Source organism: Eumetopias jubatus, unplaced genomic scaffold (assembly GCF_037043125.1).
Source record: "Eumetopias jubatus isolate StellerSeaLion01/CBP00866 unplaced genomic scaffold, mEumJub1_p1.0 scaffold_5, whole genome shotgun sequence".
Lineage (NCBI taxonomy): Eukaryota > Metazoa > Chordata > Mammalia > Carnivora > Otariidae > Eumetopias > Eumetopias jubatus.
The window spans coordinates 121,788,186-121,806,745 of NW_028274811.1; the positions used below are offsets into that span (position 1 = coordinate 121,788,186).

An 18,560-nucleotide genomic window follows, 5' to 3' on the forward strand; every position below is an offset into this window, starting at 1 on the left:
GTATGGCTTACGTCTTAAAGGCTTATGTCTTAAAATTGACTGAAAAAAAAAGCAGGGCCTAATTTCATTTTAAATATGTTTTATGAATCTAATGCTTCATTTAAAGAATAAAAGGATTCATGTCAGAATTCAAAGGAATTGTACTCTAAAACCACTAAAACCGCAAAAATGTAAATTTCTATAAATTTTGATATTAGATTGATAGATAGCTATTCTCCCCTAGCTTTATATTTTGCCTTTACTGCCTTATTAATGTTCCTGTCTGATAAGACCTCATTTGGGAGCACAGTAGTTCTGGGATTAGGTAGTATCACTTGTCAAGTTAGATTGAAAGCGAATGGTTACCATACACCCAGGGAGACTCTTCAGTTCTTTGGCAAGCTGAATTTGAACTCCCTTGCAAACAGATATCTAAAAACAATATTCCATTAGTTAGCACATGCCATCCTATTAAATTTGAGAATCAGTGCTCCTAGGGCTTAGGAGACATCAAACCTGTATTGTGTTAACCTAGTGTAGAGAGAAAAAAGGAAATAATGGGGAAATGAAACAAGATGTCCCCAGGAAAATGGAATAAAAATGATAGCAAATTTGCTGTTTTGAAGTTTGACTTTTAAAATCTATCCGCAACATTGCTTTATAAAAAGAGAGATCGATGGGTGAATTTGCTTTATCTGAAAGAATATTTGGCAAAAAGATGTGTTTTGATTGCCCCAATAAATTACAAAGTCAATATAAATCAATCATCTCCTAACTTCCCTTAGCTCTATGAAATCAAGGAAACCTTGATATACAGACATTTAGAAAAATCATTTGCTACTCTTCACAAAAAGAGTAAGAAATTGATTATAGCAATTATCTAAATAGCTACCTTTCTTATTATTGATTCTATTGCACATTGTTCTTTAAGATTCTAAGAGCATGTAATTTGCAATGTCATTTTTCCCTACAAGATGTTAAGCATTTCAGGCTGCCTCAGTACCCCTTGGACCCACCAATTCTCACCCTATTTTTCAAGGGTGAGCAAGTCATGGCACTGGAGATGAGCGGTTGCTCTTCTTGCCCAACCACAACAAACACCCTTCAAATAACTGCTAAATTTTCAATTATGCCCTAGTGGGTGATGGGGCAATGAGCTTAGACAGTGTTTCTCAGACTTTAGTTTCTCAAACTTGAGTAAAGCCCAAGAATCACTAGGGGTGTTCATTAAAAATACAGATTTCTGCCCTTCATTCTCATTGACCAGGCCTGAGGTGGACCTGGGGATGAACATTTTAAAGAAGGACACCAGGACAGTGATGCCTTTTGCCAGGCACTTATGAACGCAATCTGGGAAATAGTGATGCTGACTTGGGAAGCTCAAAATATTCCTAACCAACAGCCTGCTGATGTCCTCTATAAGAAATACAATGCAAAATAATCTGTCTGGAAAAAGAATGATGAATTCAACGATTTAGTTGGAAGGATTTGACCTATGAATCTGAAATAAACTTCACCAATGAAGGGAAAATGACTGGAGAAGCAGTCAAGGATGAGAATTGTCATGAGCCCCTTCTCTTGGTCCCTTTCACATCCAGACCTATAGACTCCTAGCACCCCCTTCCCTAACACCTGCCTCATTAATATCCAGTCAGTCTGGGCATACACTGAAAATTCTGGTCATATAGATTTAGGGTTGGGGGCATTGGGACCAGATTTAGGTCCATACTAATAAAGTTGAAAGCATTATAGCCAAGAGGTGTGGATAAAAAATGATCTGAAAACAGGAAAAGAGAATGGAATCAAAGAAAAAAGCCTGAGCCTGGAGTGAGGCCAAGACCTAGACCGAGTGAATGGTGGAGGGGGAGTGGGGAACGGAAAGGGGAGGCAGAGAAGGCTTTTGCTTGGCTGCTGTCAGTTGGACATTCCATTCAACTGCCCCTGGTGGGCATTCCGGTCCACTGAGCATGCCCAGTTTGTGTGACTGACTTTCACCAAGTAGAACAATCAACAAGATCACCATAAAGGCTTTACCAACACCAGGCCAGTAAAGTGACTACTGAAAACCATTCCCAAATTTGTGATCAATGGACCCAAGTTTAGGGAGAGGATCTCCTTTGGTCTACAAAAATGCTTTGAGTCCCAGTCTCTAACTTCTTCCTTCTCAGACACTCTGGTCTCCACCCAAGGGACAATATTCGGTGAGATGCAGCCATTTTGTTGGTCAGCAGGAGCTCAGAAGCAAGAAAATGTCATAGTGGTAGAATACAGCATCATCCTCCTCAATAGCAGCCCATCGCTGGAAGCTTCCAGATCATTGTGCCAATCAAGTGGAGGGGGGACTTTCCTTTAGAGAACCTCATGTGAATCTTTTGTGAGAAACTTGCCAACTTGCTTGTTCAATTTTTTAGCCTTACTATTTCTGATACTTAGGTGCTGTCTCTTAGAGAGCCTGAAACAGCCAAGACATGACTCAGGACATGGAGGAAACTGTAGGTGAGCATCATGGGATCCTGAGGAGCTAACTGTTTTGTGTCTGTGCGATCATAAGTTTATGTGGGATGGGGGATGGTGTGAGTCATTGTGGAGGGTCTGTACAACTTAAAAGTGTTATGAAAAGTACACTAAAGTAAGATTATTTCTCTCTACTCTCCTTTTATTCCAAAATAATAAACCACATTGATTGTAAAGGGGCAGTGATAGACTAGGAGCCTGAGAGATGATGGTGCCTTACTGTCTTTAAAAATTACATAGTCTACCTGAGGAGAAGGTGCCTACAACACAAAGAAGGACAGTCTTTTATTTAACCTTAAATACTGGAAGAGTCCTTTGGAAATATTTTCCCCTAATTTTCAAGCATGGTTGCCTATCTGCTTTGCCAAAAAAGACTGTGCTAAAGGGATCTGTGGCTTGATTTGGAGACTCACCTCCAAGGGTTTCTCTCTTACCAATTTGTCATGTGGTCTGAATTGCTCTATTCTTTTGACTCACATATTTTTTTTTCAGTTTTCCAATGAGCTTTATTCAAATATAGATATGCCTGGAAAGTGCAAGTCAAACTAATTTAGATCATTATCAGAAAACCGAAGGTTCCATGAGCTTGGGGCCAGAAGAGGGACATGGCAAAGCCAGAAGGTTAGACAGAGGGAAAGAGAGGTAGACAGATGGTGGAAAAGGATATGGAGGAGGTGCTGAGAGGGATATGAAAGTAAACAGCTATATCACACCATTGCCTTCTTGTTCTCAAGTAGGGTGGAAGGGTTTCAACTCATGGCATCTGAGAGCTGTGCCTTGAGAGGATACATAGGGTGATACCTACATGACAAGAGGGATAAATAAGAATGTAGCATCTTTTTTTAAAAGATTTTTTTATTTGTTTGAGAGAGAGAAAGAGCACAAGTTAGGGGGTGGGGGGCAGAGGTAGAGAGAGAAACAGACTCCCCACTGAGCAGGGAGTTCGATGTGGGGCTCCATCCCAGGACCCCGGGGTCACGACCTGAGCTGAAGGCAGTCGCTTTACCGACTGAGCCACACAGGCGCCCCAGAATGTAGCATCTTTCATCTTCCCCTTCACTTTTAATTCAGGTTTTGAAAAAAATACTAAGTATCTGTTATTTGCAAGTATGTCAAGTATATGAAATATGAATAAAACACAGCTCCTGTCATCAAAGAGCTGACAGTCAAGAAGAAGAGGGGTCGGGGGCAAAGGAAAGAGAGAGAGAAGTCAAGAGGAAAAAAAATTTCTGTAACTCTTGCATAAGAATTAATAGAAGAGCATTTCAGCAGAGAGTTCTTTTTTTCCTGTACATTTTAGAGACTTTTGGAGATATTAACCTCACTCTAGGCATGCTGAACATGGAAGATAATGTTAGTAAGGTAAGGAAAATAGAGAAAAATCTCTTTTGCGTTTACTTTTCCTAGTGCAATTATTGCAACACTTCATATACCTCTTTCTTTCCCTTGACTTCTTCTTTTCTCTCTGGCTTCACACACAACATTCAATCTTTCAAAAAGTAGAGTTATAAGGGAAGTCATTGTAATGTTTCAACAATGATATTTGGCATTTGAGGAATCAGAGTATCCAATTCTGGAAGCTAGCTAAAGAATACCCCTTTCTATATAGGCAGATGTGGAAAGAGGGGGAGGCCAGACTTACAACCATGCAGATGAGAATCTCCTCCTGTAGAAGCTGAGAGTTCCTATGAAAATCCCCAAAGGTCTCCCCTACTCATCTGTGATGCTATTCCACAATTAGAGATTTATTTCTCTGGGATGCGAAGGCTTTTCTGGCTCCAACAACCTTTTGTAAAATAACAGCAGCTACCTCCAAGGGACACTTATCTAGGAAGCAGCACCCGAGATGCTTTCTAAACACGGTGACTTGTATTCTAGTCACCCCTCACACCTTTATGAGGTAGGCATGGCCGTTTCCATTTCACAGCTAAGAGGACTGAGACCCAGAGCAGGTACATGACCAGAACACAAGCCTGTCTGACTCCAAAACAATGCTCCTAGTCAGGATCCAATGCAGCCTCCCTGTGAAGGACAGGGTCTACACCTTTATCTCCTAATCTGGGGGTTCTCAACCTGACTGCGTGTTAGAAACCTTTATGTAGAGGGAGTTACTTCCCACCTTCAACATGGACACTGTACCTTGAAGGCAACATGCTTGAGGCTGCTGGGCATTTCAAGACCCCAGTCTCTCATCTATCAGAGACCATGCAGCCACCTAAGAGATTGAGAAGAGCTCTCTCACACAGCACCTGGTCAAGCCCCATGATTCCGAGGCTGCAGCTCTGTCCAAAAGAAGTCACAACTTTCTTTCTATAAGGCATGAATAAAACTAAGGACTTATAAATCTCCCTTAGGATCCAGTTTCACAGCTTATCAGCCTCTTTGGGAATCACAGTGCGTTTCTTAATACCATAGTCACTGCCCAGTGGTAGGAGCAATGGTTTGGGTAATGAGCATTTCCATTCCCCTGAGGGCCCTACTCCAGTGAGTTCCAAGACTTTGATATGTTAGGTAGCTTGCCTCCACCTTCAATTAGATTTTGTCATAGTAATGTAGTCAGGTTAAAATAGTTTTCAGAAAGAACTTTGCTTTATATATAAGCTTTCGTCTCCTAAGTTTGCATATTATGTTCAGGAAGCCCCAATTAAGATATATAAAATCCCCCAATAAGGATGGCATGTGATGTGATGAGCACTGGGTGTTATAATATGAAACTGATAAATCATTGAACACTATATATGAAACTAATCATGTTATATAAGTTGTCTGATTGAATTTAAAATTTAAAAAAAATGTATAAAATCCATTGTGAAGTAGAAATACATTGCTCAATTTGAAGATGTTAATCATTTGCACTTTGTTTGATTCCTTAGTTTTGCAACTCAAATTCTGCCTATATACTTGTATGTTCACAGGAAGACATTTATAGTCATCTCACTTCCATTATTCAGAATAGTGACATCTTGGATGATGCAATCGTCCAACGGTTGATTTATTATGCTTCTAAGGACATGAGAGACAACAATGTAAGTTTGATTCTTAATGTGCTCGCTTCGGCAGCACATATACTAAAGTTTGATTCTTAATGATGAATCAATGTCAGGGTTGCAACTGATCTTTAAGTGACCCAAATGCAACCATGGAGACATTTATAAAATTTTCGTACATTGCTGCCTGAATTGCAAATCACTTTCATTTGTTCCTTCACGATAACTTGGATATTATTACAGTACCAATTATTTATCCCTTCACAGATAAGGAAACTGAGGCAAAGCTAAAAAACAATACTTTAGAGGTAATATTATCCATTCCACTTTTAGATGAACATGTTGATGCTTGAAGAGATTTTTTTGAAAATAACACATCTATCTATTGACAGAACAAGTAACTAGAACCCAGTTTTCTTGCTTTGCATATGAATTATTATCTCTTTATGTGCCTACTTAGCTACCTATGCTAGGCACTATATCTGAAAAAATTATTTGTAGAAATAATTTGAGTTTTAAGATGTTTTCTTCCAGAAAGGATATTTACCTGCCAAGGGTAGGTAAGGAATTTAATTGCAAATTAAATTAATCTATGATTAATTTCAGGACTTGAGATTTGGCAGAGGGGCACTTCTGTGATTCCAAGTTGGACTACAGTCCATGGAGGGTCAAGTGCACCTTTCATTTAAATGCAGCCTTTTGGAGTCTTAGGCCAAAAGATAAGAAGTCGGATGACCAGAGTGTCACCATTTGTTGGTCCTAAATTCTGTCCATTCTCCCAAAATACTGCAAAGCAGCCTCAAATATAGGACTTATCTCTCTGGATTCCCAATCTTTTGTAGATCTCAACTTAGTAATTCATTCCACCCTATATTGTGATGTTTTTATGAGTATATTTTCTAATAGTTTGTCCAGGTTTTTTTATTTTCCTCGGCAGGAGAGTTGATCAAATTTACCTAGTTCAGCGTGATCAAAAACAGAAGTCCCTCCAAATATCTCCAGTATCAAAGATAACTAGATCAGGACAATATTAAAACCCAAAAGTCTAGACTCCTGGTCCCATTTCCCTTTCACCATTCTCTCCAGTCTTTCAACCACAGTGATTCATCACTCACACATAAAACATAGATCCTGTGTTTATAGTGCTTAATCAATTAGCAAGAAAATATATATTAATCTCAAGTTTACAAGAACCTTATTAAAACCTGATTTTACAGTTCATTAAAGTTACCTCTGCTTGGCAGCTACTGACCCCCACTCTAGAGGCTTTTCCCCCTGGGCTTGTAACATCTTATTCTCTCTCTATCCCAAAGCCAGTGGAACTTAGAATATTATCTAGACTATTACCTCTCTGAAAACTCCCCCTGTTCTTCCTCTAATTGTTATTGTTGTTTCTTCCTCAGATCCTCAGAGAAACCAGGATGCTGGCTGGTGAGGTTTTGGTGTCTCTTGCTGCACATGATTTCAACTCTGTGATGTATGAAGTACAAAGTAACTTCAGGATCCTGGAACTACCAGATGAATTCGTCGTGCTTGCTCTGGCTGAACTGGCAACCAGCTACGGTATGGAGGGAGCATCTCCACATTTGCCTGGGAAGCATCCACCCTGAGTCACTGTCTAAAACCAGATGGTGCAGACAGCAGAAGGGAGACCATACTTCCCTTCCATCCTACTAAAAAGCATCGATAGTGGGATTTAGGCAGTCCTTTCTGAGCATAGATGAGCCTGCTGACCTGCCATTAGTCCATGCTGCTCTGGATTTGACTGGACTCTCCCACCCTTACTGCCCTTTCATCTGGCTTTGTGTTTGCAAAAGCCTTTTTTCCATAAGGCATGTTCTGAAAACCACTGAACACTTACATGAAGTAAGAATTTGTTATGATTGTTTTTCTACGTCACTTTATTTAACAGATATTTATTTATTTATTTACTTACTTACTTACTTATATATTTTTATTGAGCATCTATTACCTGGGCTAGGCCCTGGGGATGCAGCCAAGTTCTGGTGGGAGAGATGGACATTAATCAAACAATTTTCCAAATAGGCAATTGCTACAAACAACGGGTACAGGTGTCTTTATGCCTATCACCTTATTTTAAACCAACCACTCCTTGATTCTCAAACTACAGCCAGGCATTATGGCAAAAGAGGGATAGAGGAGAATATCTTCCTGCTGCACCTCATCTGTCTCCCTGACACAGCCTCGACATGCTTCTTGCTGACGTGGAGAAGCGCAAAACTCCCCGGTGTGAGGATAATGCTTTTCTTTTCTTGTGCCCCTCTTGGCAGTGTCCCAGAGTATTCCCTTCATGATGATGACCCTGCTAACCATGCAAACCATGCTCAGGCTTGCCGACGAGGAGAGGATGAAGAAAGTTTTCTGTATTGGTGGGTATCCCTATGGTTTCCTCTTTGTTAAGACCAGACTGTGAATTGTGTAAATGTTTTATTTTTCCTTTTACTCTAGTTCTGTTCTTTTTAATAATAATAACTATCATTTATTGAGTGCCTACCACATGGAAGTTTCTCTACAGGGACTTAACTCTCTCAGTCCTCAAAGCAATTATAATTCTCTCTGTCTCAATCCTCAAAGCAAGGTAAGTACTATTACCTCCCTCCCCCCATTTTACAGATAAGAAACTGAGGGTCATGGAAATTAAGCAATTTCCTTAAAGTGGTGACAGTCAATGAAATGGAGAGGTGGTGTTCAAGTCTATGTGACTGTGGTCTGTACACTTTCCACTACCCTAAATAGCCTCCATGTCTATGAGCCTCCTTCTTTAGTTGGATCACACTTCCCCCACAGTGGTTCTGGGAGCTCACCAGCTCTTAGCAGTAGGCTAAATGTTGGTATCGCTTCATAACACAATATTGTAATAATGATAAGTAATCAATCTAATCAAAGTACAAGCAATGATAAAATTAAGGAAAATAGGTAAACTATGGGTCACAAATTCCCTCTACCCCGAAACTGAAATACATCTAGAGTAATCAAGAGTCTACAGAGAAGAAAATGCCCTGGAATTTCCAGGAAACAGCATATACAGCACAGTGAGAGGCTTCTTGGGTGAGTCTGGAGACCTCGACTCTTCTCCGTGATCATCCACTGAACCATCAGGTGATTCTGCCCTCTCTCCATCTCATTTTCACCTCTAAACACATTAAATAAAATGATTGCTAGGATCCCTCTCCCCCACCCCAACACCCCCCAACACTACTATTTTGTAATATTTAAAAGCCCATGCTGTCAGGGATGTCATCTTTACCTCTCAACCAAGTCTTTTCTGTTCTGTTTTGGCCATTTTCTCTTTTCTGTCCTCAATGGAAGCAATATCTGTATCTGGTATATACTGAGAATTTACTGTGTGCCTGAATACTGCCTTGGGCATTTTAAGATTATCATTTCCTTTAACCTCACAGCAACCCCATTTGGTAAGTAACATTTTCCTTCCTTTTACAGATGAGAAAATGGAGGCATAGAAAGTTAACAGCTTGCCTGCAGTCATATAGCTAGTGTGTGGCAGAGCCAAGATCTGAACTATGAGAGTCTGGCTCAAGAACTTGAGCAATTATACTAGATCAGGCCACCTTTCAAGACTTTTTATTTTTCTGACTTACTATCACAGCTAACACTGTGTTCTTGCAAATAAACTTTGGTGCTTGTAATAGCATTTCTACCTGCAATATCAACAACCCAACAGGGGAAAGGAAATAAAATTAGAAATCGTCATGGCATTGAATAAGGGATTCTCTGTCTTTGTGTTATAAAGTTATCTAGTGCCCTTTGGTCCTAAAGCAACTTTTGCCTGACTGCCGCGAAAGAAGAGTATAAAATTACATAGTCATCCATCTGTCCATCTAGTTATTCATTCAATCAATCAGCCAATAAGCAGACATTGTGCTCATTGCTTCTGATATCATCAATAGATAAGACATCCTTTCCCTCATGTTGCTTTTGGCCAGTGCAAGACAAACACACACACACACACACACGATTATGACAAAGTATAGCAGGAGATTATCAGTCTAAAGGGAATGTGAATGAGTCAATACATGGCCAGCACTAAGATACTCGGGATCTTTCCAGAGTATTCTTTGCATGTGAAATATCATTGAAGAGTAAACAATGAATTTTCTTCATCATCTAGTGAAACATGAGGGCCGAAGGAACAAATTATATTATTTAATGCATTTGATGCAAATATATATGGGTTCATGGTCCAAATGATATTTTTGCAGGCCCAAGATTTTTTTATTTTATTGAACTGAAACAGACCCATGGAAAAACATACAAATCAGAAGTGTGCAGGTTGATGAGTTGTCACAAAATGAACTTACTCATTTGACCACCACCCAGGTCAAGAAATGGGACATTACTAATACCCCAGAATCCCATCTCAGCTTTCCGGCCAGTCATCATCATCTCCATCCTTTCCAAGGATAACTACAAGCCTGACTCCCAACACCATAGATTAGTTTCACCTATTTGTGAGATTCATACATGTTGTGTGAAGCTCAGTCCATGTTCACTTCTGTATTCTATTGCATGTCTATACTACAATTCGTCCATTGTACCTGCTGACAGACATTTTCTGTTTTCTGTTTAAGGCTATGACCCAAAAAGAAAGTGAATATGAACATTCTTGTGCAAGTTTTTTAGTGCCTATCTATTTGTGTATCTAACGACCGCATACTTAGGAGTGGAATTTCTGGGTCATAGAGAACACATATTCAACTTTGGTAAATAGTATCAGTTTTCTAAAGTGTTTATATCAATTCATGCTCCCCCCAGCAGTACATGAAAACACCAGCTGCACCTTAATCTTACCAAAGTTTGACATTGTCTGAAATTTTAGCAGTTCTAGACGGTCTGTTGTATTCTCATTATGGTTAGACGGTCTGTTGTATTCTCATTATGGTTTTAACTTACATTTCACTAACGTGACTGAATACTTTTTATATGTTTATTTGGGACAGTCATAACATTTTATAGAAACTATCACACATTTGCTAATCATCAGTACACTCGTCTCAAATTATTTTATGGTCCCTCCCATCTTAATACTTTTCTCAGTCTGTGGTTGTTTTTAAAATGCAGCCCTTGAGAAATTCAGCAAGGCCATTTACAAGTACGTCAACCACTGGAGAGACTTCCCCTATCCAAGATTGGATGCCAACCGACTATCTGACAAGATCTTCATGCTGTTCCGGTATATAATGGAGAAGTGGGCCCCCATTACCTCACCCATGCAAGTGAGTGGGGGCCTCAGCATGCCCAAGCTAGCTCTCCTTCCATGCTGCTTGAACTTCCTCCACTCTCTGATATAATCATTAATCTCAGTTGTTTTGGAAAGCTATAAGTTGTGTTTTATCAGGTTTATCAATGCTTTTGTTTTTGCTGTTTCAAATCACTATTTATTCATTCTTAAACTAATATTTATTGAATCCCCATGACATGTCAGACACTGTTCCCCATGCTGGGGAGACAGCAGGGATTGAACAGACCAAAATCCCCACTCTCATGGAACTGACATTCCAGTGTGTGGAAAGAACAATAACTAACTGAAGATGAGTAAAATATATAGAAATGTGTTATTTCATGTCTTATAACCCATATTTGGGCTGAGTCACTGATTAGAAAAAACAACAGCCCACAAAAGTTTCCCATGTTTATGAAGATGACAGTGAAATAAAATAACATCTAAAGGATGTGCATGGCTGCTTCAAAAGATCATAATGCCTTGTGCAGAAGAGATTACAAAGTGTGTGCACATGGAATCCCATGTCTATCTTGCTTAATCGGTATAATATTTAAATGGGGGCTAAATTACATCCTACTTAGGTCTTTTATTCCTATATTATAAAAGATGTAACTCTTAGCCCTCTCTAGTTCAGTTTCTTTCCTATGCTTTAAGCTACCAAAGCATTTATTTTTTTTAACATGCTGGGGTAGTTAAATCGTTAGCAAACAGGGAACTTTTAAAATATCCTGTAGAAGTCTTTTCTTCAAAGCACCTGAAAAACACAATTCAATACAAGTACTTTCTTAGCTTCCCACAGAAAGAGTTAGACAAGTGACAAGAAGGTGCACACAGTAGACAAGTGACAAGAAGGTGCACACAGTAATGAGGGAACAGAAAGAGAGAAGCACTTAACTCCTGTGGTGAGTAATGCAAAGGCTGTGACATTGAAACTGATCTTGCAGCCTATAAAGACATTCACCCAAGCAAGAGGCATTCCCTAAAGAGGCAATAAAAGCTGCTGAAGCAGAGGCTGGAGACAAGATAACATGCACACTTGAGTGAGTCCGGTGGGAGAAAAGGAAGAGAAGAGAAAGGAGATAGAAAGAAGCAGAAACAAATAAAACCAGAAAAGGTTTTGGTCTTGGCCAAATGAAGAGCCTTGAATGCTACACAGGAGTTTGGACATTTTTTTAAATAGGAAATAAGAAACCTTGGAAGGGTTCTAAGCAAGGAGAATGAGATCTTAGAAACTAAGAAAAGAATAATTTTCAAGAAGTAAAGGGAGATCTATGGAGTCTATTGTTACAGTGCTCAACCGAAAATAATCTTGAAAGGCGTCCATTGCTTGGAAATGTCCAATTGCTTAGAAGAATCATCCAGCTGACACACAGTTGAGTGAAATAAATGGTTGTTATTCTGAGCCACTAAGTTTTGAGATGGTTTGCTAGACAACAAAACTAAGCCGACAGGAAAAAAAAATTCATCCCATCATATTAGGTAGAAAAAGCTGAATGTAGAACTATATATCAAAGAATGGCATTAGTTTTTTTAAAAATTAAAACATATAGAGGAAATATGGGAAAGAATAAGTCAAATAAATAAAAAAAATATTAAAATACACCAAACTGTGATTATCTATGGATACTGTCAGCAATGCAAATACTGTGTTTTCTTCTTCATAGCTTTTGTGATTTCTAAATTTTTACAATCAACCTATTTACATTTATATTTTATACTTATTCATTTTTTATGTCAACAGAAACCAGAGTGGATTGAAGAGTAAATGAGAGGTGGGAAGTGGAGATAGCAAATGTAGACCTCTCTTTCAGAAAGCTTTGCTTTTTGTTTATTTCAAGTTTTTATTTAAATTCTAATGAGTTAACATATAGTGTAATATTGGTTTCATGAAGAGAATTTAGTGATTCACCACTTACTTTTTTTGAAGAAAGGAAAGAAACAGAATTGGGGTCAAAGTGATATAGAATCGAAGATTTTTTTTTAGTATGAGGGAAATTTTCAATTTATTAGTATATTGAAAGAAAGGGACTAGTAGAGAAAGGTTTAAGAAATGGGAAGAGGGGCAAATACTGAAATGAGTATCATATAGATATAGATGTAGATAGAGCTGAAAATACAAATGGAACTGCCTCATGCAGTGATCTTAACCTAAACATTTCTTAAAGAATTCTCTCTTGGTTGGAGGCAGTGAGGAAAGTTGTTTGGGGGTGTTTAAAGCTCCAGGTATTCTGAGAACTGTACAAAAAGCACAGTGAAGTATTAGAAGTGGTATTTGTTGGCGGTCTCTGCAGACTTTGGCCATCGTTAAGGCACACGGCCCCACAGTGAGCCTGCTGCTCCATCGGGAAGACCTCTGTGACTATGCCCTGGACCAGGTACCCTGGCTCCTGAACCAGTATAAAGACAAAGAGATTGATTTTCACATCACTCAGGTAAGAGCCACACCCTCAAGGAACCGATTCAGAGAGTCTGTCTGTAACCATCCTGGAAGACAGTAAGGCTCCAGAGGTCCCAAAGAACTGAGATACTGGTTTGGGCAGCTAAACTTAAATACTTTTTGAGAAACATGAGGTAGAGAAGAGGTTGGCATAGCTGGGGGATGGAATTCCAAAAAAGGGGTTAAGAATTTTCTTTTCAAGCTACTGAGGCACTGACTAAGGCAGGGGGGCCCAGAATCACTAAAGAAAACTGGTAACCGCAGGAAGGTTATGGGTTTGTTCTCCTCACAAAAAGCATAATTATTTGTCTTCCACATCCTGTGCTGCTGCTTCACGGGCAGCCTCCAACTAACCTTTGAGAACTTCCATTCTAGAGTCTAAAACAAATACTGACCGCGGTGGTCCTTTATGACACTGCCCTTCCAAAGGGCTTGAGAAAAACCATCTTTATCAATTTACTCCACCAGGTAAGAAAACCCTGCTGTCAGATCTGATTGTTTCATTTCCACCGGTTTTGTTTTTAACATCTCCCACCTGATTCTTCTTGCTCATTCAGGTGTGCAGAGTTCCAGAGCCTCCAGTGAAGGAAAATGAAATTGAAGCTTCAAGCTGTTTCCTCATTCTAGGTAGGATCCAGCGTCCAGAGGGTTTTTAATAAAAATGTCTCCCAGTAATGATGACACCCGTGATGAAGGGTGTGCAAACTGTCATATTAGTTATTACACACACACACACACACACACACACACACACACACACACACTATATCTTCAATTCATGGTATCCTGTGCCTCTCCCTGTCCTCCCATTCCCAAGAGAAGCGCAACAGGTAGGGCAACCAATCATCCTGGTTTGCCTGGAACTAATGGACTTCCAAGGGTAGAACTTTCAGTTCTAAAACCAGAAAATTTCTGACATATTTTGGGAGTTAACCCCCTTATCAGATATATGGTTGACAAATATTTTTCCCATCCCATCTGTTGCTTTTTCATTTTGTTAATGGTTTTTGTGGGGTTTTTTTCTGCTGAGCAGAAGATTTTTGGTTTGATATAGTACCACTTATTTATTTTTGCCTTTGTTGCTTCTGCTTTTGTTGTCAAATCCAAAAAATCATTGCCAAGACCAATGTCAAGGAGCTCACCACCTATGTTTTCTTCCAGGAGTTTCATGGTTTCAGGTCTTACATTCACGTCTTTATTTTGATTTGATTTTTGTATATGGTATAAAGTAGGGATCTAGTTTCATTCTTTTGCATGTGGCTGTCCATTTTCCCAACACCATTTATTGAAGAGACTATCCTTTCCTTATTATATATTTTTGGCTCCTTTGTCAAAAATTAATTGGCCACATATGGATGGATTTATTTCTAGGCAAACCAAGGTGAGTTGGTAACCCTAGGGATAGGGGATGCTTTTTTTCTTGGTATTTGAGATTATTTGAGACTGTGTCAAACCCAAAGTCATGCTTTTTTCGCCCTGGTCATTTTTTAATGTCTATTCCTTTTCTCTCTGTCTCTCCTTCACTGTTTCCCCTTCCTTCCTGCTCTCACATCACAGTCCCACCCTTTGTCTGGTTAGAATACCTGGTGCAGGTCATAGAGGAGACACCAAGTTCTCAGAGTCAGTATACAAATTATGTTCCAACATAGACCCTGAAAAGTAAGGACAAGAGCAATCCCATACCTCCCATACCTCCACCTCCACCCTCTCCCAAATATGTCATTTCTACTACTTCACTGCGTTACCTTTCTATTATGTTCTAGTTCTCCACTAACTGGTCCCTTTGTTTCTATTCTTTCCTCTGTTCTATGCTCAATCTAATTAACTACTTCATTCTATCTCTAATAATTTCAAACCCAAACCGCTTTACTCCAATCAGACCTTTTCTCTTTCTTCCCTGCTTCCTGACTTACTCTTGTAGCTCTCTAGCTCCACAGCTGGTGAAGCATCATTCCAATCTCTGCCTCCATGTTCACACGGCGTTCTCCCCTTATCTCCTCTCCTTTTCTCATCTCATACTGAATTAGGGCCCACCCTAATAACGTTATCTTAAATCGATTCCATCTGTAAAAAAAACTAATTTCTAAATAAAATCATATTCACAGGTATGAACAAATGTGTTATATAAATCTCTCTTAGTGACCAAACTGCTTAATTCCATGATACTAAAGATGCATCGATGTAATAAAATCTAGTTACCAACCAAAGAGTGACTTTGATAATCTTCATGAAATTCTGCTTTTTCCATTTACAAGTATTTTACCTAAGGTGAAAATGAGTTCTTATGACTCCAGTATGTCTTAAACCTGCAGCCCATTCCAACCCTGCAGACCTGATGGAATTTTTTGATGAACAAATGAGAAGTAATAATGAAACTACTCGAATGGGAATCTTGACTTTGTTAAGATCAGCTATCAATGCTGAGGGTAAGCAAAGGAATGAAGCCAAAATGGTTTATTTTGTGCCAAGAAGCAAACTGAAGCCTGTGCATTCTCTAACTTTATTCTATGTCTTTGGGGTGTTTATAGAAGATCATATTCAAGTAAAGCTCTGTCTTCTTGGTCATCTACAATCTACTACTTTTTAAAAGATTTTATTTATTTATTTGAGAGAGAGAGAGAGAAAGAGAAGGTGCGAAAGCATGAGCAGGCGGGAGGGGTAGAGGGAGAGGGAGAAGCAGACTCCCCACTGAGCAGGGATCCCAATGCAGAACTCGATCCCAGGACTCTGAGATCATGACCTGAGCTGAAGGCAGCTGCTTAACTGACTGAGCACCCAGGTGCCCCTATAATCTAATACTTTTAAATGGCATTTTCAGTTACCTCTCTTCTTTCATGATACTTATGGATATACGTAGTTGAGAAGAAGTAGAATATTTGAAAATCAAATTTAGAATTTAGAAGATCTAGTAAGCCGGCTAAGTAGCCCAATAAATAGGGGGTAGGTGGGAGGAATGCACAATATTCTAGAGATTAGTACATTTAGAAAAGAGCAGAATTTAATGGAATATCATACTTCATTAATTCCAAGAAGCACATATTTTCATGTTATTGGAATTTATCTCATAACTGATAGCATCTTTAATTATAATCAGCCACTATAAGGTTTTTTTGATAAAATATAAAATACTGTTATCTCATAAAATTGATGATATCTTGGATTCAATAAAAAATGAGAACTCATTTTTATCCTATATTATAATATTTCAAAAAATTCAGTTAGCCCTGAGATTTAATGAAGAATCAGCAGACAAGAAATATGAAGTAGTCTCACAGAATTTAAAGCTAATCCATTGGGCATGATGTGTTGAGTCCACTTTGGAACCTAACATTTTAAACAAGATGAAATCAAATATAATATGGAGCAAAGAGAGCAATAAACATCTTTCATAAACTGAAAAAGAAGAGGGGTGCCTAAGTGGCTCAGTGGGTTAAGGGTCTGCCGTAGGCTCAGGTCACGATCCCAGGGTTCTGGGATGAAGCCCGTGTTGGGCTCCCTGCTCAGCGGAGAGTCTGCTTCTCCCTCTCCCTCTGCATCCCCCCCCGACCCTGCCGCTCGTGCTTTCTCTCTCTCATTCACTCTCTCACTCTCAAATAAATAAATAAAATCTTTTTAAAAATGGAGAAGATAAGAGGAAATTGAATAGCATGAAATGTTATGGACAAAAGACTTTGAAATTATGTACCATAAACTCTAATGGGTTTTCATCAATCCTAGAACAGACTATACTCCTACTGAATCTGATCTCTTCATTTCTCTCCCTATCTTTCAGAGCCCAAGTTGCGAGATCACATCACTTCAATTGAAAGTACAGTCAAAGTCGTCATGGGTGACTTCAATATAAAAGTAAGAGAAATAATGGGGACTTTAATTTTGTTGATGGTAGTTTTAGGAATTAATTAAATGGCTTTGATTCTTTAAGAATCTACTTTAAGATTGCTTTATAAAGAGCTCAGTGATAAATTCGAATTTTAATACAATTCCATCTTTCCCCAAAAATAAACTATATCAAGGTAAAGTTCTAAAGTACATTCAGTTCAAGGGCTTCTCAGTAGGAAAAAAAAGATTTTTGCCCAGAGCATCACAGTGCTATGCTCTTCAAATGGTTTTAAAATTCTTAATTATAAAAATAATGTATCTTCCTCCAAAAAATAATAACCCCTAAGTCTGTTTGTTGTTGTTGTGTTTTTTTAGCTTAGATATCTTATTTTCCAGCTAAGGAAGATCTAGAGCAAGTTTTGCACACAGTAGATTGCACAATATTTCCTGATTATTTGATTAAAGTATTCCATATTAGATAAGATATATAACTTGTACTGGAACAAATAAAAAATAGAAATTATTATTTTTTTTATTAAAACCATATTTTCTTTGGATCAAAGCCCTATACAAAAACCAATGAAAAGAAGAAAATTCCCCTAAGAGACTTTCATCTGCAGTGACTATAACAAAAGTTATACAATAAATGACAATAATTATGCTAAGTGGAATAAATCAATCAGAGAAAGACAAATACCATATGATTTCACTCATATGTGGAATTTGAGAAACAAAACTGGTGAACACAGGGGAAAGGAAAAAAGAGAGGCAAACCATAAAACAGACTCTTAATGATAGGAACAAACGAAGGGTTGCTGGAGGGGAGGTGGATGGGGGATGGGTTAAATGGGTGATGGGCATTAAGGAGGGAACTTGTGATGAGCACTGGGCATTATATGTAAGTGATGAATCACTAAATTCTACTCCTGAAACTAATATTACATTATATGTTAACTAACTAGAATTTAAATTAAAAATTGAAACAAAAATAAATAAATAAAACATAAATTTTAAAAAGTTAAAAAACAATGATGTGAGTGCTGTGAAGTGTGCAAGACTGTTGAATCACAGATCTGTACCTCTGAAGCAAATAATACATTATATGTGAAAAAAAAAAGAAGAAGAAGAAGATAGCAGGAGGGGAAGAATGAAGTGGGGGAAATCGGAGGGGGAGACGAACCATGAGAGACTATGGACTCTGAAAAACAAACTGAGGGTTCTAGAGGGGAGGGGGTGGGGGGATGGGTTAGCCTGGTGATGGGTATTAAGAAGGGCACGTACTGAATGGAGCACCGGGTGTTATACGCAAACAATGAATCATGGAACACTACATCAAGAACTAATGATGTAATGTATGGTGATTAACATAACAAAATAAAAAATAAGAACATCTGTAAAAAAGAACTAATGATGTAATATATGGTGACTAACATAACATAATAAAAAAATTTTTAAAAGCTATAATAAATAAGAAATGGAACAAACAATTTTAATGGAAAAAAAAAAAACTCGGCCCAGTAAGTGGCGAAGCCAATCAAAATATGACTAAAAGAGTTTAGGG

At 38.5% G+C, this 18,560-nt stretch overlaps 1 protein-coding gene across 1 annotated transcript in view; it reads left to right on the forward strand.

Moving 5' to 3' along the window:
• Positions 1-2,447: 2,447 nt before the first annotated feature.
• The window catches only part of MROH2B (maestro heat like repeat family member 2B), a 70,945-nt gene continuing 54,832 nt past the window's right edge, over positions 2,448-18,560 (forward strand). The window contains exons 1-11 of the mRNA XM_028098106.2: positions 2,448-2,475; positions 3,794-3,855; positions 5,409-5,519; positions 6,884-7,043; positions 7,772-7,870; positions 10,581-10,735; positions 13,035-13,175; positions 13,556-13,648; positions 13,738-13,807; positions 15,493-15,606; positions 16,953-17,026. Of these exons, the coding sequence (XP_027953907.1) occupies positions 2,448-2,475; positions 3,794-3,855; positions 5,409-5,519; positions 6,884-7,043; positions 7,772-7,870; positions 10,581-10,735; positions 13,035-13,175; positions 13,556-13,648; positions 13,738-13,807; positions 15,493-15,606; positions 16,953-17,026 (1,107 nt within the window). The remainder of the gene's footprint in view (positions 2,476-3,793; positions 3,856-5,408; positions 5,520-6,883; positions 7,044-7,771; positions 7,871-10,580; positions 10,736-13,034; positions 13,176-13,555; positions 13,649-13,737; positions 13,808-15,492; positions 15,607-16,952; positions 17,027-18,560) is intronic.